At 66.9% G+C, this 24,281-nt stretch overlaps 8 protein-coding genes across 8 annotated transcripts; 5 read left to right on the forward strand and 3 right to left on the reverse strand.

Annotated features, from left to right (window-relative positions):
- The first annotated feature begins 766 nt into the window (after positions 1 to 766).
- Positions 767 to 1,813, forward strand: EMIHUDRAFT_451099 (hypothetical protein). Its single transcript, XM_005771813.1, has 3 exons — positions 767 to 1,310; positions 1,378 to 1,590; positions 1,662 to 1,813. The coding sequence occupies exons 1-3, from the start codon at positions 870 to 872 to the stop codon at positions 1,737 to 1,739; spliced, it is 732 nt and encodes a 243-aa protein (XP_005771870.1). The 5' UTR covers positions 767 to 869; the 3' UTR covers positions 1,740 to 1,813.
- A 2,482-nt stretch (positions 1,814 to 4,295) lies between these two features.
- On the forward strand, positions 4,296 to 5,215 carry EMIHUDRAFT_436035 (hypothetical protein). Its single transcript, XM_005771814.1, has one exon. It carries the CDS (start codon positions 4,361 to 4,363, stop codon positions 5,138 to 5,140), a length of 780 nt encoding a protein of 259 aa, XP_005771871.1. The 5' UTR covers positions 4,296 to 4,360; the 3' UTR covers positions 5,141 to 5,215.
- A 1,121-nt stretch (positions 5,216 to 6,336) lies between these two features.
- EMIHUDRAFT_451101 (hypothetical protein) lies at positions 6,337 to 7,580 on the reverse strand (the record flags this gene model as incomplete). The annotated part of the gene is made up of 1 exon (XM_005771815.1): positions 6,337 to 7,580. Exon 1 carries the CDS (start codon positions 7,573 to 7,575, stop codon positions 6,337 to 6,339), a length of 1,239 nt encoding a protein of 412 aa, XP_005771872.1. The 5' UTR covers positions 7,576 to 7,580.
- Positions 7,581 to 9,317: 1,737 nt separating this feature from the next.
- On the forward strand, positions 9,318 to 12,119 carry EMIHUDRAFT_427324 (hypothetical protein; the record flags this gene model as incomplete). Its single annotated transcript, XM_005771816.1, has 3 exons — positions 9,318 to 10,622; positions 10,690 to 11,076; positions 11,188 to 12,119. Coding segments are annotated over 3 exons (2,622 nt in total), but the record flags the coding sequence as incomplete, so codon positions are not given.
- Positions 12,120 to 12,127: 8 nt separating this feature from the next.
- Positions 12,128 to 14,292, forward strand: EMIHUDRAFT_451103 (hypothetical protein). The gene is made up of 5 exons (XM_005771817.1): positions 12,128 to 12,202; positions 12,275 to 13,094; positions 13,165 to 13,297; positions 13,363 to 13,917; positions 13,992 to 14,292. The coding sequence occupies exons 2-5, from the start codon at positions 12,283 to 12,285 to the stop codon at positions 14,172 to 14,174; spliced, it is 1,683 nt and encodes a 560-aa protein (XP_005771874.1). The 5' UTR covers positions 12,128 to 12,202; positions 12,275 to 12,282; the 3' UTR covers positions 14,175 to 14,292.
- A 1,801-nt stretch (positions 14,293 to 16,093) lies between these two features.
- On the forward strand, positions 16,094 to 17,792 carry EMIHUDRAFT_102122 (hypothetical protein; the record flags this gene model as incomplete). Its single annotated transcript, XM_005771818.1, has 2 exons — positions 16,094 to 17,044; positions 17,118 to 17,792. 2 exons carry the CDS (start codon positions 16,094 to 16,096, stop codon positions 17,790 to 17,792), a joined length of 1,626 nt encoding a protein of 541 aa, XP_005771875.1.
- Positions 17,793 to 19,137: 1,345 nt separating this feature from the next.
- Positions 19,138 to 20,387, reverse strand: EMIHUDRAFT_208978 (hypothetical protein; the record flags this gene model as incomplete). Its single annotated transcript, XM_005771819.1, has 3 exons — positions 19,138 to 19,184; positions 19,319 to 19,552; positions 19,871 to 20,387. 3 exons carry the CDS (start codon positions 20,385 to 20,387, stop codon positions 19,138 to 19,140), a joined length of 798 nt encoding a protein of 265 aa, XP_005771876.1.
- A 2,242-nt stretch (positions 20,388 to 22,629) lies between these two features.
- On the reverse strand, positions 22,630 to 23,106 carry EMIHUDRAFT_65616 (hypothetical protein; the record flags this gene model as incomplete). Its single annotated transcript, XM_005771820.1, has 1 exon — positions 22,630 to 23,106. One exon carries the CDS (start codon positions 23,104 to 23,106, stop codon positions 22,630 to 22,632), a length of 477 nt encoding a protein of 158 aa, XP_005771877.1.
- Between the last annotated feature and the right edge of the window lie 1,175 nt (positions 23,107 to 24,281).

The following is a 24,281-nucleotide window of genomic DNA, read 5'->3' on the forward strand; positions in this document are numbered from 1 at the left end:
GAGCTGCGGCGCGCCAGGGTCGCCGGTGTAGGCCTCGGTGATGCACCTCGACGCCGCCTCACGAATGTCGTCATGCTGGCTCCAGGGGGTCTGGAGCGCAGACAGCAAGCTACGAGGCATCAAGTCCTTGATTCTCTCGGGGCTCGCATTTTGCAGCTCGGTGAGAAGGGCTTGGCTTTTGGCTGCCTGGGCCTCCTTCTCCGTGAGCTGATCATGCGTGGCGCCCTTCCACATCGTCTCCACCACCAGCGTCGTCAACGGCGTCGGCGCAGCCGGCCGGCAGCGACTGCCGACGGACGAGCAGTCGGTCCAGCACGCTTACGGTTACGCTTCACTGCATGAAGCCAACACTGTCGCTCTCGACGCAGAGCATCTCGGTGGTGGTGTCGATGCGGTGGTGGAGGTGGTGGAGGAGGCGGAGGGCGCTGCGGCGGCGCTCCGTGTTTTGTTGTTTTTGTTTTGCTCTTACGTACATTCCCGGAGGAGGAGTGCTGACAGGGTTTGCGATGAGGAGCGACCCGATGGGTTTCTCGGAGGTTACATGTAGGGATCCCCTATTGTGATGTTAGAGGTGGGTTAAGAGGGAGATGCGCGCGAGCTGCGGGACCGCCGGGACGGGGGTACCTATGAAACCAGACATCCGTTCTTGAAAAAGTGGGTCTGGTAAACGCTTCGTAGGCCCCAGATCGTGGGTGGGTGGGTGGGTGGGTGGGGGTGGGTGGGTGAACGCATCGTATGTCCCGGAGGGTCGGGGATCCCTAGTGCACCACTCACCGCCGAAGCGCAAGCGCTGGGAGCAAGAAGCGCTGGGAGCAAGAACACTACGACCTGGGTCGGGCTCATACTGGATTTGCGCCGCTGTGTCGCTCATGCCAGTCGTGGCCATCGTTGGCGCCACCGGCAAGACCGGTCGATGGGCCCTCAAGGGCGCCATCGAGCGCGAGCTCGAGGTGCGGGTGCTGGCTAGGTCTCCAGACAAGCTGGCTCCGCTCCTCGCGGACCTCGGAGGTCAGAGCGAGGACTTGGACTTGGAGAAGATCACGGTCGTGGAAGGCTCTGTGACGGACGCGGACAAATTGGAGACGCTCATGGATGGCGCCGATGTGGTGATGAGCTTTCTGGGCATGACAAACCCGCCAGAGTGGGTGGTTTCGCCCGGCGTGGAGGCTGTGATGGGCGCGCTGCTGTCCCTCAGAAAGGCTGGCAAGACGCCGCCGCGATTCCTCAGCATGTCCTCCATCGTACTGGGCGACAGCGCCGAGCAGGGCCGGCGAGCGTGGGGCTGCTTTGTGGCGTGGCTTGTGCCGAAGGCGCGCCGCTGCGGCCGCAGGCAGAGCGGAGCCTGCCGTCGCTCACACCGCCCTCGCCCGACCGCAGGTTGCGCTCAAGGCCTGCTTCGAAGACATGCAGGCGGCCGAGGACTACATCCTCGCGAACCGCAAGGCGATGGGTCTGAGCGTGACGATTCTGCGAGCGACGGTGCTCAAGACGAGCAGCTTTGTCAAGGATTACACAGACCCGGTCAAGACGTACAAGCTGGTGCCGGTGAGCGACACGGCCGCCAAGCTGTCCTTCTTTGTGGAGATGCAGGCGAGGGAGGCGGCGTGGGCCACACCGATCCCACCTCCTCTCTGCTCACACCCACTCGGCGTGTTGCACAGTCGGTCTGCGAGGCCTTCCTCGACGTCGCGACGACGGGGGAGTACGAGGACGCGGAGGTGAGCGTCTTTGCCGCCTGATGGGTGCGGGGTGGGGCCGCAGCCAGCCGGAAGCACTGCGGCGCCGCCTTGATTTCCCCGGATATTTCTTTTTGGGCGAAAATCAAGGGCCCGGCCGGGAGGGCGCTCTGACCAGCTGGGCTTTTTCCATGGCTTTTTCCAACACCACCTCACCAGTTCCAAACCCTATGCGCTATGGCCAATCGTTGTTCTTTTCGGCCCGTGTAAGAGGAAAGAAAGATTCGCTCTTGGTTTCTTGCCGTCGTTTTTGGGAAGTTGTATTTTAGGGCCCCAAAGGTGAAAAGAAAGAAAGCTCACAAAGGTTTCACATCACGTGCTTACGTTGTGCCCTCGCCGACGGGTCGGCTGCTCGCTCGGGCGCTCGGGAAGGTCTGGCACTCGCCGAGATCGTAACGACTGCGCTTGTGCGTCGCCCCCGCATGCACATGGGCAGCGAGGACTACCGCCGCCGTCCAGCACGCCGTGAGACCTCCGCCGCAAAGCTCGCTTGCGGCGGAGGCGTCGCGCTCTTTGCGCTCCTTCACTTGAGCGGAGCGCTGTGCGCTCTTGGAACGGAGGACCGCTGCCTCCTCTCCTCGTACGACGCTGTGTCCACGACCGAGCTCGATCTCAAGCACTGCGGCTACAGCGAGCTTCCGGTCGCCGTCGCTGGCTTTCCGGCGCTTGTGAAGCTGGACGTGTCCCACAACGCACTGCGCACCCTGCCTTCGCTGCCGCTGTCTCTCGAGACGCTCTTCGCTCTTGGCAACCACTTCGAGGCGATCCCGCCCGCCGTCGCCGCACTGCCCAGGCTGCGCATGCTGAGCTTCAAGTCATGCCGCCTCCGCTCGCTCGGCGAGGCGCCTCTCCCTCCATCGCTGCAGTGGCTCATCCTGACCGACAACAGGCTGACGGCGCTGCCCGAGAGCCTCGGCACGCTGGTCCGCATGCGCAAGCTCATGCTCGCCAACAACCGCCTCGAGTCGCTGCCGGCTTCGATTGGCGCGATGCGCGAGCTCGAGCTCCTCCGCCTCGCAAACAACCGCCTCCCGTCCCTGCCGCCGTGGCTGCTGGAGATGCCAAAGCTGACGTGGCTAGCCGTGGCTGGGAACCCGTGCGTCGCGCCGGCGCCGGCGCGCGCCTCGCTCGAGCAGGTCCGCTTCGAGGACCTCGACCTCGGCGCCACCCTCGGAGAAGGGACCTCGTCGGTCGTGCGGCGGGCAAGACTGCACGGCGTGTGACCCTTCGCAGTCACGCAGCGTGGGGGGCGGCTCTTCACTGGGCGCGGCTGCTCGGGATAGGCGCGACCGTCGCAGTCAAGCTGTACAAGGCGCCTCTCTCCTCGGACGGCAGGAACGTGGACGAGGTGTGCGCGCCTCTCGTGCGCCGTCGACCTGACCCGGACATGTTGTCCAACACACGCTGGACGTGTCCTGTAGGTGCGCGCCTCGTGCGCCGTCGACCATCCCAACGTGCTCCGCTGGCTCGGCTTCCTCGAGGAGGGCCACGGCGAGCACGAGGGTGCGAGTGGGGGCGGCGGCAGCGGCTGGCGGCTGCTCGGCGTGCTCGAGTGGGCTCCAGGCGAGCCGCCTCGCCGCCCCCGCCCTCGCCCCCGCCGCCAGTCCCCAGCCTCTGAGGGCGCGATCCTCTGAGGGCGTTGTCCTCTGCTGCGCGACGGCAGGCTTCTCCTCGCTCGGCAAGCCTCCGTCGATGAGCAGCATCACAAGGGACACCTACCCGCCGGAGGCGCGCTGGAGCGGGCCGCAGCTCCTCGCCATCGCCCGCGGCATCGCCCTCGAGCGCCTGCACGATTGCTCTAAGCGGCGCCTCTTCACAGCTGCATGCGTGGACAGGCATCGCCCTCGCCCTCGAGCACCTGCACGCCTCCTCCCTCTCGCACGGAGACTTGTACGCGCACAACATCCTCTGGCGGGACGACGCGGCCGCAGGAGGCGGAGGCGGTGGCGGAGGCGGAGGTGGGCGGAAGAGGCCCCACCGCGCCAGCCTGCGCGCGGCCGCGGATGAGTCGGCCGCCGCGACGGCGAAGCTCTCCGACTTTGGGGCGGCCTTCTACTACGGCGGCCTGCCCGCCGAGCAGCGGCCGGCCTTCGAGCGGATGGAGGCGAGGGCGTTCGGGCTGCTGCTCGAGGAGCTGCTGGAGCGGCACGACGGCGCCGGTTCGGACGCCCTCCTGGCGCCACTGAGGGAGGCGGCGGCGGCGGCGACGCGCGCGCGGCCAGAGGAGCGGCCGGGCTTCAGCGCGCTCGCCCGGATGCTCGCGGGGTCGGGGTGAGTGTTCGCCAGCACCCTACCCACGGGAACACGTCGTGCTAGCCCCGTCTCCCAGGTTTGCCCCGCTCGAATGGTTCTTTTCGCTTGCGTCCCTTTTGCGGTGACAGTCGGTGCCAGTCTGTTGTGAGAGGGGCTTTCCGTGTGCACTTGGAGCACTTGGAGTGCAGTTGGTAACCGCAGAGTGCTCAATTGGCACTTGGAGCACTTGGAGTGCAGACTGCAGTCATCAACCGCACATCCAGGGCCAGGGAGCTGCCGCGCCAGAATTCTTTTTTGCCCGCCAGGCGCTCTTTGCCGACGCAAGCTCTTTCGGCGCCCAGCAAGCAGCGACCCCGAACATCGGTCGGGACATGGCGACTGCGCCAACGACCCTCGTCTTCGACATTGACGACACTCTCTACGACGTCGCCTGTGGCTTCACCACGCATCGCAACAGCGACGCCGTGTACGACTTTATGGTCAAGGACTTGGGCTTCGAGAGCTCGGCCGCCGCAAAGGCGCTGCGCGACGAGTACTTTGCTCGCTACCACTCGACGGTCAAGGCGCTCACCGTCGCCGAGGCCGAGGGCAAGCTCCCTGAGGGCGCGTGCTTTGATGCGGCGGCGCTCTCCGAGTGGTGGGCCACGCGCCTCGACTTTGAGCGCTACCTCAAGCCAGACGAGGCGCTCAACGAGAGTCTCCGCCGCTCGCCGCTCACTCTCGTAGCATTCACCAACGGGCCGCGGCGCTATGCCGCTCGCGTGCTCGAGGCGCTCGGGTTGCGCGACCTCTTCCCCGACGAGCGGCTCTTTGCAGTCGAGGATGTGATGCCCGCCTGCAAGCCGGAGCCGGCCGCCTTCGCCGCCGTGCTGGAGAGAGTCGGCGCGACGGCCGAGGAGGCGATCATGGTCGAAGACAGCATGAAGAACATCCGCGCGGCCAAGGCGATTGGAATGCGCACCGTGCTGGTGCGCGGCAGGCAGGGCGGCGACGACGCGAGCAAGGCGGCGGCCGAGGCGACCAAGCCGGGCGACGCGCCGCAGGAGGACGACCCCGCGATCGACGTGGTCATCGACGCGGCGAACGAGCTCGAGGCGGCGCTGCCGTGCTTGTGGCAGACGCCGGCTGTGTGGAAGCCGCCCGCGAGATAGACATAGAGCCCGCCCGAGGTGATTTCTCCGCGGCCGCGCGCAACCGCAAGCGTGGCCGCCGTGGAGGGGTGATAATGGCTAGTGCCATTTCAGTGTGGCACAGCCCGCGTTACAAAACCTTGATTTTGACCATTGCGCGAAAAATGTACCTCTCGGTGCCTTCCAGAGGCAGCTGCGACCCCGCCGAGTGGACGGCGTCACACAGCAGGTGGCGCGGTGTGACGCCGTCTTAATCGGCTGGGTCGCAGGCTCGCAGCTGCCTCTGCGCGTCCTGGAGAGGTACATTTGTTGCGCGCCGGAGACGACTCGACGCCGCTGAGATCGGAGATCAAGCTCTGACAGGTCACACGTCGCTCCTTTGACGCCGACGTGACTCACCCGTGCAGACCACATCAGGACACGGTCTCGACGCGCTCGGTACGACGCCTGCGACCCGTCTCGGGTCAGGTGGCACGACGCTCATCGCGCCTACCAGCGCTGCCGTACAGGTTGCCACGACGAGGTCGAGCACGCTTCTACACGCTCGCCGAGCCTTCCTTTCCATCCCATTAAAGGCAGCCTGGGAACGGTGGCGGTCAGAGGCAAAGCCTACGAGGGGTGGTGGAACCACATGTCACAATCATGTCACGGCTACTGCCGGCTCGACCCCACGATAGCCTCCGAAGGCTGACTTTGCGGCACCATCATCGGACGATGTCGACGAGTTGGGTCGCTCTCGCGGTAGCCAGATGACCTCTCTTCCTAGGAGCATCGGCCATGGCAACAAAGTGCGACAAACCTCCCGTCCACAAACGACTGGAATTACGGCCGGCGAGCTCCGTTGTGCGGCTGGGTCGTGATGGGTGGTGTGGGACCTCGGGGTGCGGTGACAGCTGACACAGGCACACACGAGACACGAGCGACGGCGCACACCGCGACACATGTTACACAACAAGACACGAACGGCTAGAGCTCGTCGCGAGAATCCCTGTCTTCCTCCTCCTCATCGGGCGGCGGCGGCGGCGGCGGCGGCGGCGGCGAGCGCGGCGGCGGCGGCATCTTTGCGAGGAGGAGCTCGTACGCCTCCTGGATGGCTTGGAAGCGCTGCGCGGCTGCGGCGCGGTCGTCGTCGGTGGCCGAAGGCGGCAGCTTGTCAGGGTGCGTGGCGAGGGCGGCCTTGCGGTGCGCCGCCTTGAGCTCGGCGAGCGAGACGAAGCCTACTCGCAGCGGGAGGCGTGAAGAGACGCCCCCCGCAGCACCCGCCCCTCTCGAGCTTGGGCAGAGCCAGAGCTGAGCCCCAGCAGCAACCGCGCCTCGCGGGCCGCGGAGGAGGGGTCCGAGTCCGGGTGCAGCAGCCCTCCCCCGCCGCCGCAGAACCAGAGGCGCGGCAGGCCCGTCGAGCGGAGCACGCCTCCGCACAGCTCCTCCCTCGCGCCGCTGAAGTCGCCCGCCCCAGCCTTGACCGAGGCGGACCTCAGCCCATCCACGAGCGGCAGCCGACCAGCGGCCGCACCGACAGCGACCGCCGCCGCGGCAGCAGCGAACAGCGCGTACCGGACCGGACCGCGCCTCCTCCGCGAGGCGGGCGCGCGCCGGGCCGTCGCCGAGCACGCCGCCACCGCGGCTGTGGCGGGCAGCAGCGAGTACCGGATCGCGACGGGGACAGCGGTGCCGGCGAGGGAGTGGTAGAGGCGGGGCGAGGCGGTGAAGAGGAAAGGGCCGACCAGCGTCAGCAGCGCGCGCACGTGCAGCGCGGCGGCGATGGCGGCCACGCCGGCTGCTACCACCGCGGCCCGGAGCGGCACGCTGCGCGGGTGGCGGTCGAAGACAGCCCACGCGCCGAGCCCGCCGCCGAGGGCCTGCGCAGCGGTGCGCGGGTCGAGCAGCGCCACACCGAGCGGAGACAGCTGCCAGCTGAAGCCCAGCCCGCAGGCTGCCGGCGGCACCAGCGCGCTGAGCACCGTCGCGCTCCAGGCGGCCGCGACGAGAGCCGCCAGCCGCAGCGACGAGGGCGGCGGCAGCAGCTTGGAGGCGACAGCGCCGCTGCCGTCCACGAAGACTGGTGGCGCGTCGGCCGTATCCGTGGGGGTGGGCGCGGCCTTGGCGTCCGGCGTGGGTCGCCCGCCATGCTCGCGGTAGAGCTTCTCGTACACCTCGAGCGGCGAGTCGGCCGGCGGCAGCGGCGCGTGCGTGCAGCGGAGGAGCCAGGCGCGATACTCGGAGACAGTCTGCGGTGCGCTTGGCGCCGACCGGCTAGGGCCGTGCTGCCTCAGCCCTCGCACCGTACTCCCGACAGCGTGGAAGGCGTCGCGAACGACACAGTTCCAGCAGAGCAGCACGAGGAGGCCAAAGAAGATCGGGCCCTTGAGCCCGCAGAGCACCGCGACGAGAAGCAGCACCAACGGCCCGAACCCAATCTCGCGCGCCTTGTTGATCGCGCGAGCCTGGAACGACATTTTGGCTGTACTTGACGGTCGGTAGGCGCGCTTCCAGCAGCGAATTCTTTCCCCTGCCTTGCGGGCCTTTGCCTTTTGTTTGCTTGTCCGAGCCAGTCTGCTGTGAGAGGGGCATGTTTGGTAGAATTCTCTTTCCCGTTCACTCTTTGCAACTTTGCTCAAGCATCTCCTTGGATTCCCAAAAGATACCGCTTTGGTGTCCAGTCCGGGTTGTTTGTTCTTCACCTACCTAGGCTGGCCAGATCTTGCGGCTTGAGCTCGCCCAACCGACGGATCGCGACCGTCGCAATCTCGTCAAACATCAGTGGCGCCGCGTGGCCTAGCGTTGCGTAGGCGGAGGCCAGAGTGGCAAGCGCCGGAGGCGTGAACTCGTCGAGCCGCTCCGCCATGGCCGTTGCCATCGCGTCCATGAGCTCCGGCGCTGCGTGGCCAGCAGTCGCGTACGCCATCGCGGTTGTCGCAAAATCTTGCGGGCCGTACTCACGCAAGCGAGGGACGGCCGCCTCTGCAACAGCGTCGAACAGCTCCGGCGCTGCGTGCCCCGCCCGCGCGAACGCCCAAGGTATGCCGGAGAGCTCGTGCGGCCCCCAGCCTCGCGACAGGCCCCGCGCAGCGACGCAGCCGAAGAGGTCGAGGGTCGATTCTGCATGGTACGGGACCCCTCGAAATACCATGGCACACCAGCTCGCGCTGCTGGACCCGCGGTGGCTGCCTTCCACCGGCTCGGCGGTTGGTCCGTCCGCTCGAGTTGACTTGGGTTTTCTTCTTTACTAGAAGGTTACCGTGTTAGTGCCAGTGCGCGCCAGTCCCGTGCCCAAAAAAGGAAGAAAACAGACCCGCCAAGGGAGCGCAGCAACACCTTAAACTTCATGGCCCTCCAAATTCGGGTCGGAGCGTAGCGGAGTGGGCCCCGAGTTTGAAAAAGGCGACGGACGCTTGCGTCCTAGCCTCCAACAACGCCTCCCCGGCGCGCAGAGGGGCCCCCGGAGGGATGGACAACCGCTCCCCTCGCCACCTCGCCACGCCGCTTGCGGCGGTCCTATTCCACGCTCGCGGCGACCAGTTTTTTCGTAATTCTTCTTCCTTGTGAGCCGGTGTGTGTGCCAGTCCGCGCCAGTCCGCGCCCTTGTCGTGCCAGTGTGCTGTGAAAGAGGCCGTTAGAATTCTTCTTCCTTGTGTGGACTGGCCGGCGAGCCGCCGCCCTCTTTTCCTGCGCGGACTGGCTCCGGCCGGGGAGCCGCCGCCCTCTTTCCTAGCGCTCACCTCTGGATGCCCTCCCTCAGCGCTGGGAGCAACGCTCTGTTCTCAGCAAAGGATGAGGTGGAGGCCTACGACGCACTGGCCGCTCGGTACAACGAGGACGAGATCTACACTTCGATTGGGCCTGTGCTCCTCGCCGTCAATCCGTATGCTCCGGTGGCAGCTTGCGACCAGCGCTGCCTGGCCGAGCTCGCGGCGCTGAATGCCGGTGCTCACATAGCACTGGCACTACCCTGCAGCATAGCATAGCATCTATCCGCTCAATAGCATCTGCCGCTCAGCCTGCTCACCGTCTCTCCCGCACAGGTGGCGCTGCCGTGAGCGACCTGCCGGCTCACATCTTCCGCGTCGCCCTCGAGGCCTACGACGGGCTGGTCGACGGGCCTCAAGCCATTCTCGTGAGCGGCGAGTCGGGCGCCGGCAAGACGGAGACGACCAAGCTCGCGCTCTCTTCGCTTGTGCGGCTCGCCGCCTCGGCGGCGATGTCCTCGGCTGCGGCCGCCGCTGCGGGGATCATCGCCGGGCGGGTGCTCGAGGCGGGGCTGCTACTCGAGGCGTTTGGCAACGCGCGCACCGTACGCAACTCGAACTCGTCTCGCTTCGGCAAGTGGCAGACCCTCCACTTCAGCGCGTCCGGCCGCGTCGCCGGCTGCTCGATCGCGCACTTCCTGCTCGAGACCTCTCGCGTCTCGTCGCACCCTGCGGGCGAGCGCAACTACCACATCTTCTACCAGCTGCTCGGGGGCGCCTCGGCCAAGCAGCGCGCCGCCTGGCGCCTCAAGCCGCAGGCGGAGGCGCACGCCTATGCGCGCTGGACCCCGGCCGAGCCGCCTCTGAAGCAGCAGCGAGGCGCGATGGCGAAAGAGGCGACGCCACAGGCGGAGGCGTACGTCGGAGGGAAGGACGACGCCGCCGGGTGGGTGGAGACGTGCTCGCGGCTCACCGCGCTCGGCTTCAGCGACGCGCAGCGCGAGGCGGCCTTCACCGTCCTCGCCGCCGTCCTCGCGCTCGGTGATGTCTCCTTCAAGGAGGGAGGGCGAGGCCGCGGAGGCAGCGACGCCGCCGCGCCGGCGGAGCCCGCGGCGGCCGACGGCGCAGCGAGCCTGCTCGGCGTGCGGAGTAGCGCGCTCGTGCTCGCCCTCACCACGCGGAGGGTGGTGGCGGGCGGGGAGGCTGTCACCGTCCACCTCGACACAGCCGCCGCCGCAGCCGCGCGCGACGACCTCGCGCGGCGCGTCTACTCGGCGCTGTGGAGCCACGTGCTGGGGCGCGTGAACGAGGCGCTCGGCGGCGGCGGCGGCGAGGCGCGCACGATCGGGCTGCTCGACGTCTTCGGCTTCGAGTCGTTTGAGCGGAACGGCTTCGAGCAGCTGTGCATCAACTATGCAAACGAGGTGCTGCAAGGCTGGTTCATGGACGCGCTCATCAAGCGCGAGCAGGCCGAGTACGCGCGCGAGGGCGTGGTCTGCGACCACATCGAGTACCCGTCCAACGCCGAGCAGGTCTCCATGCTGGGCGGCAAGGGCGGCATCTTCGCCCTCCTTGACGAGGAGTGCCGCATCCCGCGAGGCTCGGACGAGGCGCTCGTGGAAAAGATGCACGCCGTCTTCGAAAAGTCGAGGCCGGGCCTCTACTCGCGCGCCCGCTTCGGCGCCGGCGCGGCGGGCGCGGCCCTGGCGGCTGAGGTCGGGCCGGAGACCCTCTTCTGCGTGCGGCACTACGCGGAGGAGGTGCAGTACACCGCGCGCGGCTGGCTCGACAAGAACCGCTCCGCCGTCCGGCACGAGGCGACGCCGCTGCTCGCGCTCCGACTGCCCGCAACCTCCGTGGAAGCTTCTTGGAGCCTTCCTGTAGGTGACGGAGCTGCTCGCCGGCTCCGACTACCCGCTCCTCTCCCTCCCCTCCGGCGCCGCCCTCGAGGCGCCGCCCCTTTCCACCGGCCAGTCTTCACGCGCGCCCTCCGTCTCTGGCGTCTTCCGCGAGTCGCTCCGCTCGCTCGGCGCAGCGCTGCTCGTGACGCAGCAGCACTTTGTCCGCTGCATCAAGCCAAACTCCACCAAGACGCCCCACTCCCTCGACGCCGCCTACGTCCAGCGGCAGCTGCGCTACCTCGGCGTGGGCGCCGTCCTCGAGATCGGGCGCGCGGGCTACCAGGTCAAGCTGCCGTATGCCTCCTTCCTCGGCCGCTACCGCTGCGTCGTCTTCGACCAGCCCGGTCTGCTCGACGGGCCGCCGCGGGAGGCGAGGCTCTAGCCGAGAATCATTAGAGCCGGCCGAGGTTGTACTCATCGGCCCACCTCGGGAGGCGCACGCCCCTGACTGTCCCTGACACGTCCTTGTCACATCCCTCAGGCGGCGGAGCGGCTGCTGCGGGCGGCGGCCGGCAAACTGGACGGCAACCCGGACTGGCTCGCCAGCCGCGAGGCGCAGCTAGGCACGTCCAAGCTCTTCATGCGCCCCGCGGTCGCCGCCGCTCTCGACGTCCCTCGCCTCGCCGCGCGCCGCAGAGCCGCCGTCGCAGTGCAGGCAGTCGCGCGCGCGCGGCTCGGCAGACGCATCGCCGCTCTCCTCCGCACGCACAGGCCCGCGCTCGACGCGGCAACCGCCGCGCTCGCCGCCGACGGAGCCCCGCGGCCGCTCTTCGAGGCCGAGTCCAGCCTCGACCGTGCGAGTAAGGGGCTCCGCCAGGCGCAGCGCGGCTTCGCGGCGGCGAGGCTGCCGGCGGCGCTCGAGGTTCCTCCGCTGCCCCGGATGAGGGAGCGGCTCGAGGCGGTCGGCGCGGAGGTGAGCGCGCTCGAGCGCGGGCTCTCCGCGGAGAAGCGCGCGCTGCGCGCCCTCGAGATCGAGGTGCAAAAGGCGGAGGCGGACAAGCTCCTCTTCGCGACGGCCGAGGCGCGCGCGGCGCTCAAGCGCGCATCGGACGACATGGGCTCGCTCGCCTCGTCGCTCGGCTCCGACTACGAGGGCGAGCACCACTCTCCGCGCCTCGCGGCCTTCCACGAGCTCAAGAGCGCCCTCGCCGACGCCACCGACGCCGCGTGCGGCCTCACTTGCGAGCTCATCGCCGCGCTCGGCGCGGCGCAGGGGCTGGTCGACGAGCGGTTTGGGACGATGCTCTCAGAGTGGGAGGAGCGGATGGCGCTCGAGCGCGCCGCGAAGGAGGGGGCGCGGCTCGAGGTTGCCGCGGCGGAGGAGGAGTGGCTGTGCGGGCAGGCCGATTCGGGCGCCATCGAGCAGCGCAAGGTTGCCTTTCGCAACGCCCTCGACCCGCGCTCGCTCGTGCCGCGGCCGCTGCGCGGCTTCTCCGAGACGGCGACCGGCATCGCCTTCGACGACGCCAACGCGGTGCGGAAGCTGACGCGCGGAGGAGTCTCCGCCGCTGCGGCCTGAGAGGCGGGAGGGGCGAGCGCGCACTCCGCCGCCGTTGTCTCCCCCGTAGGTCTTGAGATGACGCGCCACCGCCTGCGCGTCGGCGACGTCGTTCTCGCGGTGGACGGGGAGAGACTCAAGGGGCGCCGGCCGGCGGAGGTGATGGAGGCGCTGCAGCGAGAGTCGTACGAGCTGCTCGTCGCCACGCCCCCGCCGACCGACGAGGACGAGGCCACCGGCCGGGTCGTCAGCTTGCCCCAGGGCGACATCCACGGCTGGCTCGAGGTGACGCCGGCGCGGATCCGCGCAGGCCGGCTCGCGGGTACGGCGCCTCCCTTCCGCGCGTGGGTGGTGGTGGCGGATGGCGACGTGTCGTTCTACGAGGAGGAGGAGGTCAAGCGCGCGTCAAAGCTGCGCGTCGACCCCGAGAAGCGCATCGCGCAGCCGCTGCTGGGCGCGGCGGCGCGGCCCGAGGGCCCTGCGGCGACGGAGGCGGAGAAGAAGGCGGAGAAGAAGGCGGAGAGGCTGCGGGGGATGCGTGCGCGCGCCATCGCGAGCTATGACGAGGAGGACGAGGACTCGAGTCGGGAGGAGAACCGGGCCGCGAGCCCTGCCGCAAGCACCGGCGGGGGCAGCAGCCGCACCTCGCCCGTCGGGCTGCGAGCCGCCGGGCGGGCCGTCGTGGCGGCCAACGCTGTCGCAAAGAAGGCGGCGGCGGCCAACGTCGTCGAGGCGGCGGTGGCGCGCGGCGTGCGTCCTCTGAAGCTCAGCTGGCCAGGCAAGGTGGATGCGCCCGTCTACATCCTCGGCGCGTCGACAGGCGACGAGCGCGCCAAGTGGGTGGACGCGCTCGGCCGGGCGGCGGAGGAGGTTGCCGAGCGCACGCCCACGTGCGCCCCCCCCGCCCGCCCGCCCCCCCGCCAAGGCTGCAGCATGAGCGGCGCATCCGTGCGAGTGTAGGTACGGCACTTTGGCCAAGCGCAAGGGGCGGCGGGGCGGGGCGGGGGGGGGCGTGCTCGCCCGGGCAGTGATGGGCAGCTGGTCCGACCGCTGGTTCGAGCTGCAGCCAAAGGGGTCGCGCGGCGACGAGACGGCAGACGAGCGTCGTGGGCCGGCCGCGCTGCTTGCCGTTGCGCTCACGGGTGTCTCTGTGCCCAGGCGCCCACCCTCGCCTACTACGAGTCGGCGGACACGGCGCAGGCCGGCGGCCAGGCGGTCGCCAAGGGGCTCGTCGCCCTCAACAAGGACGCGCTGCTCGTGCCTGCCGCCGCGGGCGACAAGGTGCACCCGCACGCCTTCTCCATCACGTCGCAGGCCGAGGAGGACGCTTCCCCGGTGACGACGCTGCTCGCCGCCGCCTCGGAGGAGGAGCGCACGCGGTGGGTGACTGCGATCGCGCGCGCCATTCGCTCCTGCCAGCCGCAGCCGGAGCGGACGGCCAAGTTCCAGCCAGCGTCCAAGGAGGAGGCGGTGCTGTACCAAAAGTCGGCGCTGCAGCTGCGGCTGCTCCTCGAGTACATGAGCATCCCTGCTTCCCGCTTCCGTGGCGCCGAGGAGGACAAGCCGCGGCTGGTGGCGCTGGTGATGCAGGGGCGCGTCGCGCGCAAGATGGCGGCGGCGGCGGCGGACACGGCGGAGGCGGTGGAGGAGCGCGTGCGGCTCGAGCGGGAGGAGCGCGCGCGGCTCGAGGCGAGGACCATTGACGAGCTCTGGGCGCCGCTCGCCCGTGCCTCGAGGTCCGCCTTGGCGAGAGCTGCACCTCACTGTCTGCCCTTCCGGACCGGTAGGCACTGCTCGACTACATGGAGGTGGAGTACGACGAGGAGGAGGCCAAGGGCGAGCTGGTCGCCCGCATCGTCGCGCAAAAGACGCAGCTGATGATGCGGCCTGAGACCCTCGCGCCACTCTCGGGGACGTCGCGCTCGAGCGACACGCGCATCACCCATGCCAACTTCGGCGCCACGTATTGATCAGTGGCGAGTGGGGCAGTGTCGATGAACTTTCATTGTCGGTGCAAAATGCGCCTGCTCCTACTGTGCGGTGGCCTCGCGGGCCCCCTGTCAGGAATTCAAAAATCACAGCTCACACGAGAGCGAGTGACGGGTAATCGTGGCCGTGGCCAAGAAAATCAAAATATTAAGCTCTCTGTTTGGACCACGGTGAAAAACTCGACGGTTTTGGGCGTTTCAGAGCACGCTGAATCGATTGGCTGAGCTATAATTCTCGCCAGCCCTTTCCTTTCATAATTATTGACTCAAAACTCGATGATCGCGCGACTTTGGAGCCGTTATAGCTCAGCCAAAACGTTCCTCTCGAAAAATTGACTTAGGAAGCCGCAAACGGCAGCTTCTGAAAGACTCACCGGCGCTTATTCTCTTGATCTTTCAAAACCTAGGCCTGCGGCCAAAATTTTCTAAAGGCCGCTGCGCGGCCAGCGCAATGCGCAACCAGTCAGCGACCGACAGTCAGCAGCAGACTGTGACGATTGGCGGCCTCGCGCCCTCAGTCGACCTCCTCTACCAACTCCCCTGCCCAGCCCATATGCCTCATCCACGGTGGCGCAACCACTCGCGCAGGGAGAGAGAGAAAGTCGGCGATCTGCGCCGTGCAGATGAGCTCCGCCTCGTCTGCGTCGAGGACGCCCATCGCAGGGCTGTCATATAGCGCCATTGCATATGACGTACTGCATGTTGTTCATTACTTCGCAGGTGCCAAAGTCGAGGATAAACTCACTCAGCGATGGCGAAAGCTGCACTCCCGGCCGGCGGTAGGAGAGATGAAGGCTAATGTACTTCGCAGTGTACGGTGCCTTCCGGCGCGAACAGTGCCCGGGACGAAAGAGGAGGCGACGTCTCCCTCGTCCATGGACGGTGTAGCCAGCTTGAGAGACGGGAACGAACGGCGGTGAATCGCCGACAGCGGCGCCTTCGTTCCTTTCCAGTGAATCGCCGGCGGGTGCCCTGAGCGTTGTATCTGTCGGCCAGTTGCCGCACCGCCGGCAGCAGCTCCGCAGCAGCCGCCCAGATGGCGCCGGTTAGGACAGGAGCGAAGCCGCGTGGACACGGCTGAGCGACGCCGTGCGTCTCGTTTGGATGCTGCAGGCATGCCGGGCAGCGCGCGTGCTCCATACCGCGCGTCGGGCGCCCGCCGAAATCTTCGATTTCTTTGGCGTAGGAGACCAAAAACCCTGAAAATTTTCTTCGCCTGCGGCGGGCAATTAATTTCGCTACTTTCGCTTTCACAGCTCTTTCACACGACTTTATCCGTCACTCGCTCACGACCTTTACGGAGCACACACGCCAGGTCCCAGGAGGAGTCCGCCACGGATGCAACACGCCCGCCACCGCCCCTGCCTGATGCTGATCGCTGATGTGGCAGGGTACCTGACCTGTGCCTGTACGTACTTTTAGCTTACTGGGAGAAAAGGGAGAGGCAGGCGCGATTTCTAGGCCCTTGGGGGCCCTACCACTCAGCGCAGTCGGAGAAGCCGGTGAACGAATCTTCGGAGAGGATGGGGCAGTCATCACTGCCGCGCTCACTGGGTTCGAGAGATTGTGCGAGAGATTGTGGGAGAGAGCTTGCGTCGGAACCGTTCCTCCGCTCCCACCTGTCGAGTGCAAGCTTCAGTTCCTTGGAGTCGAGGTCCCAGACGCCGTCAACCTGCCCTGCGCCCTGAGCAAAGTCGAGGGCCTGTATACCACTACCAAACTAACTTTTCAGTATATGTAGCTCTTACGAACATACCCGAGGGTGAACTGCTGACAGGGTTTGCGATGAGAAGCGATCCGAACGTGGCATTCGACTTTTCACGTTCCACGCAGTTATCCTTTTCCGCGCGGCCGTCCCCACCTCGAGCAAAGGCCGAACGCGCGAACAAGCGAACTTCAACATGAGCTCTGCGGCAGCATTGGCGCGGCTGACAGTCGTGTGTAGCATCTGTATTGCTGTCACCGCGTTGGCCGCCCGACGCTACGCGCGCGCAAAGGGTGGCCAGGCCAGCAGCAACACAAGCGCGGCTGCGCCAGCCAAGACCTGCGTGCCGCCGGTGACCTTGCCAGACAAGGGCGGCTCTGGAAGGTCTCCGGGAGGGCATTGGAAGCACGCGGCCAAGGCCACATCGGAGACGCTTACTCCCCGCTCGGCGTACGCACGCGTAGAGGGCGCGGAGTTGCGCGACCGGGTTGTGGTCGCCATGGTGGGGCTGCCCGCACGAGGGAAGAGCTACCTATCGAAGGCGGTAGTGCGGTACCTCAACCTCATAGGCTGCCCAGCACGCATCTTCAACTCCGAAGAGCACCGCAAAACGGAGGTCCGCCGAAGCAGCCGGGTCAGCGACCCGGGAACCGACGACGCCATAGCAACCCGCGACCAAGTTGCGATGGAGACGCTCGACGAACTTTTCTCCTGGCTACGCGACGCGACGGCCACGACGTGGCTTGCGACTGGCGCCTCGGGCTGTGCCTGTGCGATCTTCGATGCCACTAACACCACAGTTGCACGGCGGCAGCAGATTGTCGCTCGGTGCGCTGACGAGAGACCGCCCGTCCGCCTCATCTTTCTCGAGTCTATCTGCGACGACGACGAGTTGCTCAAGCACAACTATCGGCTGAAGCTCGCCAAGACGAAGACCAACAAAAAAGAGGCGCTCGAGGACTTCGTTGGACGCGTGAAAAAGTACGAGGAGGCGTACGAGCGGATCGAGCCCGCAGAAGGCGTGAGCTACCTGCAGATCCACAACGCGGGGCAGAGGCTCGTCGCGTCGGGCCTCGCTGGCTACGTCTCGACGCGGATTGTGGCGCTGCTGCACGCCATCCACCTCGAGCCGCGAGCAATCTGGCTTGTGCGCCGCCTCTGTTCCCCAATCCACCACCCGCCACAAGAACCCACCAACCTCACTTGCACGACCCGCGCAGGTGCTTTGCGGACAGACCCTCAACGACACGAGCGACATTGTCGGTGGTGACTCGCCGCTTTCTGCTGATGGCCTTGAGTACGCCCGCGCAACTGTAGCGCTGCTCGCTCGGCGGATCGCGAGCTGGTCGACTGCTGAGAAGCTTGCGGGGACCCAGCATAGCAATCCGGCCATTATTAGCGGCACTCTGCGCCGCTACTCGCCCATGATCGACATGATGCGAAAGCAGATCCAGCCGACCTCGGTCACACGGCTCACGCGATTGAACGATCTCTGTGCCGGCGAGCTTGAGTCCGTGCCAGCAGAGTCGCTGCACACGGAGCACGTGGCGGAGCGAGAGGCGCGCGAGAGAGACAAGCTGAGCTACCGCTTCCCCGGCGTCGGAGGCGAGTCGTACCAGGATGTGATTCAGCGGCTGCTGGACACCGTCCTTGCCATCGAGCAGTCAAGGAATAACGTCGTCGTCGTGTGCGACCGCGCTATCTCGCGTGTGCTGTGGTCCTACCTGTGCGGCCTTGAGCCCGCAAACATCCCCAACCTGGAGGTGGTGCCAGGTCTCATGGAGCTGCGGCGCGCGCACGCGGGCTGGACATGCACCCCTCTCGAGGTTCCTGAGGGCGCCGCGCGGACCGTCGGCCTAGCGGGAGACTCATGTTTGGGATCTCTGCGAGCCTAGTGAGCATGGCTCTGTATTTGGTATCGCGTAGGGCCAGAGCCGCCGGGAGCGCGTCCCCTGCCCGCCCGAGTGTCGGTGCGTCTCATATTACCCACATTCAAGGTCGCCTCGTCTAGTCTCTCCAAACTACGCATGCAGAAATTTGCCAAATATAAAAACATGTGGCAACTGTGGCCTTTCTCTTTTTGCACAGAGCGTCACATGCACAGGCACATGACATGAACATGAACCTTCCCCCAGTTCTCCACGCGTGTAATCGCGTCGGCGATCTAGCAGCTTGTGCTCCTCCATGCCGTCGCAACACGAAGCCACCCAGGCATGCAGATTTGCACTACGGACGTGCAGTTTTGAAGACTGTGGTGCGGAGGGGCAGCGCCATGGACGAGGCGGTCGAACTGCCAGCTGGCGAGCGCCGTCCACGTGCTGGACAGTGCGGCGGGCTCCCGAGCCCTAGTCTGGACGATTCTTTTGCGGTATCTTGATGTATCTCTCATATCTGACCGTATCCCGCCATATCCCGCCATATCCCGCCGTATCCTACCCTCCTCTCCGCGCTCCGCCTCCGAGCAAATAAGAAACTTTGAAAAGGGGAATTTCTTTGAAGAAGGCACACGAGCCCTGAGCCTGACACGCGAGCTGACACATGCACCCGCTAACACATGTCGGCCGCAGCGCGCTCACGTGCCCTCGGTCGTGAACACATCGTGGGCGCTCCGTATCTCATCATATCCACGTGTATCTCCCGGTATCTCCCGATATCCCGCGCCATATCCCCTCATATCCCGCCGCGGATACCGCGAAAAGAATCGTCCAGACCAGGGATGGCGGGGGTGGGCCCGAACTATGCTCTGGTGCGCAGCAAGGAGACAAAGGCGGCGGCGGCGCGAGGACGCGAGTGGGCGGCGCTCGAGGGTGTGACGTGTATCTTGAGCGCGCAGGCGGCGCGGCCGGCGCAGCTCTGCAACAACCAACAAGAACAAAACCAAGTACTGTGATTACGTGGAGGTTGTGTTGTCCGAGGATGCGGCAAACCATGGGCCGTGGATGTACTTGTCGATGTGGATTGAGGATGGTCATGTGTCAACTGAAAGGTGAACAACAACAAGGTACAAACAAGCGCGTTCGGCCTGTTCGCGGGATCGCGGCGCTCGCGCAACCCCCCGCATGCCGCAAGACGTCTCAGCTCTCAGGATACAGGAACATGATTACGCAAGCTGTTATCTGTTTCTGGTAGAGTGCTGTACGAAGCCCCAAGCTCCTTACAACTAACTCTGTGCACTTCTGTCTTCTCTCCTCGTGTGTTCGCACAGTTTCGCGCGCGAGACGCCCCCACCTCACCGCCTCATCAGTGGGTCACAACCCCGACGTTGCGTATAGGGCTGTCAGATTCGCCTCTAAACCGCGGAGCGCTCCGATATCTGCCCGCCGGGCCCTCCTCTCCCCCGGCGGCTTCCCAGCCCTGTTGTGGCGGCCGCCGCGCGCGCCCGCTATCCTGCGCCCGCTCCCATCCGCCGCGCCGCCCGCACCCGACTCCTCCTTCCCTGTGCTGCCGCCGCCGGCTGCTCCTGCCGCGCTCAAGCCCGCAAGCCCTGCCCGCGCCTCGACCTCCTCCTGCAGCCCAACGTTGTTCGCGAGGTGCAAGATCTCGTCGGCGAATGCGGCCGAGCGGCGCGCGACGGCGCCTCCTCCGCCGCCCGGGAACGTGGCGAGGTACTGGTGTGCGAGGTTGGAGAGGTAGGTGTTCCAAAAGAGGGAGGCGCCTTTGTATGTGGGGGGGGGGGGGGTCGCCTCAGGTCCCCGGTGAGCTGCCCCTCGTGGTGCGAGAAGAGCTCGATGGCCTGGGCGAGCAGGTCGCCTGCGCCGGACAGGGCAGCGGGCAGGTCAGCGGGACAGGTCTCAGAGTGGACGAGGGCCCCGTGACCGCAGGGGTGACGTCTGGCAGGAGGGGGCAGAGAGAGAGAGGCGTTCGCCGAAGCTCATGATGATCATCGCGGTGAGGGAGGAGGCGCGGAGGGGCGAGTCGCGCAGGTAGGCGCGGTACGACGAGCACGCGGATTTGGCTCTCCTCCGCGGCGCACGGTGCATCGCCGAGCGAGCCGCGAGGCCGGGCGGCGCCCTCGCCTCCCCGTCCTCGATGTCCTCCGAGCCGCGAAAGTCGGACTCCTCGATGTCCGAGTTCTTGAAGTCGAACTTGCGCCGCTCTTCGTACTCTGACTCGAAGTCCACCCCCAGCCACGGCGGCCGCGCCGGCGTCAGCGAGCCGAGCTGCACCTTGACGTCCCCGCTCCTCGCCTTCCTCCCCTTGGGAAGCTTGGAGCTCGAGCCCTGCGCGGCGAGCGGCGGCCGGCGTAGGCCCGGCGGCGTCGTCGTCGTCGCGGACGCAGGCTGGAGGACGCGGCGGAGGTCGAGCGCGCCGAGCCTCTCTACGGATGGCTCTGGCTTCTGCGCGTCGACACTTCGCGACGGCGCGGTCAGCACCGCACGCCGTTCGTCGATGGCGGCGCAGCGAATGTCCGCCGCCTCGGCCTCGGACTCGGGGCCGCTGTGGTAATTCCGGGCGGAGGCCCGGGGCGCAGCGTTTTTGCCCTGCTTCATTGACTGTCGGCTACACAGTTGCTCGAAGGATACGGCGTCCGACCGCCAATGCGGCGCTGTTCATAGATCTACTAGCAGGTTGGCTCGCTAGTCGCTCGCCGGCCCGCGCAGCACGCGCGGGCCTTTTTTGTGGTCGGATGTTGGTCGTCTCGAATTTGATCGTGGGCAGGGCGTGAGAAAGCTGGACGGCTCGGTCGATGCGAGCCACCAGCTCGTGAGCGACGGGCGCGACGGGTTCCTCGGCGTAGGCTTGGTCGTGGTGAGCAGCGCCGGCGAGAGAGGGACGGCATGCGGCTCCCAAACGAGCCGCACGGGCTTCATCTGGGCCGCCGAGGCCACCTCCTTGGTCGCGGTGGCGGGCGTGAAGGCGAGGTGGGCCGAGGCAAGCGCTGAACGTGCCGTGCCGCCTTGCGCCCCTGAGGAGGGACGAGTGTGTGGGGTGCCACGGGCGGGGGGGAGCGGTGAGAGGAGAGCGGTGGGCACCCCCACGAGGGGCTGCGCTGACGCCGCCTGCCACCCCACGCACGCCACTGACGCTGTGGGGGCGGCACGATCGAACGCGCTGGTCGGGCGGGCCGTCTGAGTCGCCCAAGCGGTGCTCTGCCGGCCGGTGGACGCGAGGGTGGCCCAAGAGGGCTCAAAGTACGGAGCCGATACCCGGCCGTCCCGGACGCCTGGCACGCGGGCCAATGGCCCAGCTGTCCTGTGCATGGCTGGAGCGAAGGAGGGAGAGCTCAGGAGGGCGACGGGGCAGGGAAGGGGGCGATGCGATGCGGCGAGGTCTAATCGGCGGCGTGGAGAGAGGAGGTGCCAAAAGGCGACTATAGAGAGGCCTCTACGGGTGATATAGTGCGCCATGCCGGCGGGAGAGGTCTCTCACCGCCCCCCGGGCCGTCTCGAAGGGCCGTGCAGCCCACGGCACGAGGCGCTGCTGGCGGGAGCCTGGAAGGACTTGGCCTCGTTGCACCGCGCCGCGTTGATTCGCGACCACCGTCGGCCGCGGACGGCGTCGGCGTGGCGGCCGCGGGCGCTCGCGAGACGCGCCGCTCTGCGCTGGTTCGGTTCGTTCGACTCGTTGTGCCGCCGCACGCCCGGCGGCCGCGGGTCCCAGAAGTGGTTGCGCGGGCCTCTTCCTTTCGGCCGCGGCACGTCGTCGGTCGCAACAGCGGCGCGGCGAGCCGTGGCACGTCGTTGCTGGCGCTGGTGGTTTGAGGTCGGCATCGTCCAGAGCTCGGTCGACGAGTCGAGAGCTTCAGCTGGTTCGGTGCCATGTTTGTGCGGAAAGTGGCAAATATATCTCTTTGATAGCGATGGGGACGGGGTGCTGCGCAACCGACGCCAACCAGCAGCGTTTACAGCACAGTGCGGTGCGGCTCTAGTTATACTTTGAGAGCCAGTCCGCAACCCCCACGCCCTCCTGACCCCGCACTGGTGTCTATCTGAAGGAGTTACTTCCTGAAGTAACTACTTACTTCGAGAAGTAACTATCCCCGCCCCGCGCCTGCAATGGCCCCTAGCCCCCGCCCACAGCTCCCTAGACACAGGGCAGACCTGGACTGGAGCGGACCCGCTCCCTAATACTCCTCTGAGGAGCGTTGGTCACCGTCGGAGTCGGTGTAGGAGCTCCACCGCGCCCGCCGGGGCTTGTTCTTAGGACTTGTGTACGCCGGGCGTATCGTGCACTTGGTCGCGGAGGCGAAGGGACCTCCTGCGCTCCCCAGGCGGCCTCACCGGAGCCTGCGGCATGCTTGGGCCTGGCAGGGGACGGTGGGGGGTGCGCTCAGTACAGTCGGGGGCGCCTGCACCGCGTGAAGGCGTGAAAAAAGAAACGGAGCACTGCCGGAGATAATCATGCTCAAACTGTTGCACGGTCTTCCTCTCAGTCTCACCCCTCGCCCGTACGTACGCCTTGTGCATATCTTCGCTTCGGTTTCTATTGAAGCCCGCCCACGATTTTCCGCTCCCTCACCTGCCTAGGAATCTTCTACATCTTGTTTTGTATCCGCTTTCTCTCTTATACCGGTACCCTTTGGGCTGTCGTCGGGATCGTCCTCGCGCGGTCTTTCTCTTGTACCTATCCCCGCTCGCCGTTCCCCACACCGCGCCTGGCCCTCAAATCCCGAGGTCGAGAAACATGCCCAAGTGTATCCCGTGCGGTTTGCCGACCGCCCCCGCCCAGTGCGCCCGGTGCGCGTCGATTGCGCCTGCGCAAGGCCAAGGGGCGCACGCTGAGCGAGCGCCGCTAGGTCGCGGGCGGCGGGGGGCTGGGCCCGGATCTGGGCGCAAGTGTAGGGCTCGCCAAACACGCGTGCTCTCGCGCGCCTCGGAAGTCGGCCGCGTCGACGTCCGCCTCGCGGAAGGACGCGTGCGTCAGGATGGCGCCGCGGAAGACGGCGGACCGGAAGTCGCCGTGCGACAGGTCCGCGTGCGACAGGTTGGCGCGCTCGAAGCGTGCGCCCGCCCAGACGCCGCGGCGCAGCGTCGCCGAGACGAGGCGCGCCTCGGAGAGGTCCGCTGCCTCGAAGCTCGCGCCTTCACCCTCCGCCGCCGCCAAGTCGGCGAGCTGCAGCGTGGCGGACGAGAAGTTGGCGCGCGAGAGAGTGGCGCGCGCCAGCCGCGTCCCGCCCAGCCGCGCGCCACTCGCGGAGACGTCCTCCAGCAATGCACCCCGCATGCTCGCCTCGTGCAGATCGGCGCCGTCCAGGAGAGCGCCGCGCATGTCGACGCCGTCAAAGGAGGCCGCGCGGAGCGACTGCCGCCGCAGATCCGCCCTGCGCAGGTGCCCGCACGCCCCAAAGTTGGCGGCGGGTGCTTGCCGAAGCTGCTCCTCGAGGCAGCGGTTCGGAGGCGGGTTCGGCGGAGTCAACGGCGGCGGTCTCGGCAGTGGAGGCGGAGGAGAGCTGGGCGGCGGCACGGCTGGCGGCGGCGGCGGCGGCGGTGGCGGGCTCGGCGGCGGCGTGGAGGGCGGCGGATACGGCGGCGGAGGCGGCGGCGACGGCGACGGCGGCGGCAGCGGCAAGGGCGGCGCCGGGAGGTGAGTCAACTCCGAGTTGAAGGCCTTTGTCTCTCCGAGGAAGACACTGACCCCCGGGCTCGGCTTGATGCGGCACGCGTGCCCACCCATGGGCAGCACGTGCCATACCGGCTCCTTTTGGATTATACAGCGGTTGTACGGCCCGCCGGTGAAGTGGTAATCGGTGGCGACGCAATCCGATCGCCCGAGGCACATCGACTGGCACTCCGCCTCGCTTACGCGCCAAATCTCGTCCACCGAACCATACGCGCCCTGCTTCACCCGGCAGCCGCCGCGCTTGCCGCCAGCGAGCGGCCAGAGGCCGCCGTCACCAGCGCGTCCGCTGCTGCGCCCGCGGGAGGCTCGAGAAACGTGCGGCTGCAGCGGCGGCGGCTGAAGAGCGAGAGCCTGCGGCGGCGTCTGAAGAGCGAGCGGCGGCGGCGGCGGCGGCTGAAGAGCGAGAGGCGCATGGAGAGGTGGCTGGAGAGGGGAGGAGACGACGAAGAACGCGGTTCTCCAGGGCGGCGGCGGCGGCTGTTCTGCGATAGGAGGCGGCGTAGACGGTGGCCATCGAGCTAGTGCAGGCGGCGGTTTAGACACCATCCGCCCTCTCCGCTACGCCCCCGTCGATGCGACACAGCGGGAGCCCGTGGCACGAGTAGGAATCCTAAGCCAGTCGGTCAGTCTCAGTCGCACGCCGTAAGCAAAAATAAAAACAACATGAACCACAGGGAATTCTGATTACACTAAATAAATAAATAAAACCGGTCAAACTCTGAGACGAGATGGGATTTAGGGACATGTGTCCCCGCCCTGATTACACTACATGGAGATGACTGCTCTATTTATTTATACTACACCTCGGTTCTCATCTTGGAGTC

The sequence above is a fragment of the Emiliania huxleyi genome, assembly GCF_000372725.1.
Source record: "Emiliania huxleyi CCMP1516 unplaced genomic scaffold EMIHUscaffold_37, whole genome shotgun sequence".
Classification (NCBI taxonomy): domain Eukaryota; phylum Haptophyta; order Isochrysidales; family Noelaerhabdaceae; genus Emiliania; species Emiliania huxleyi.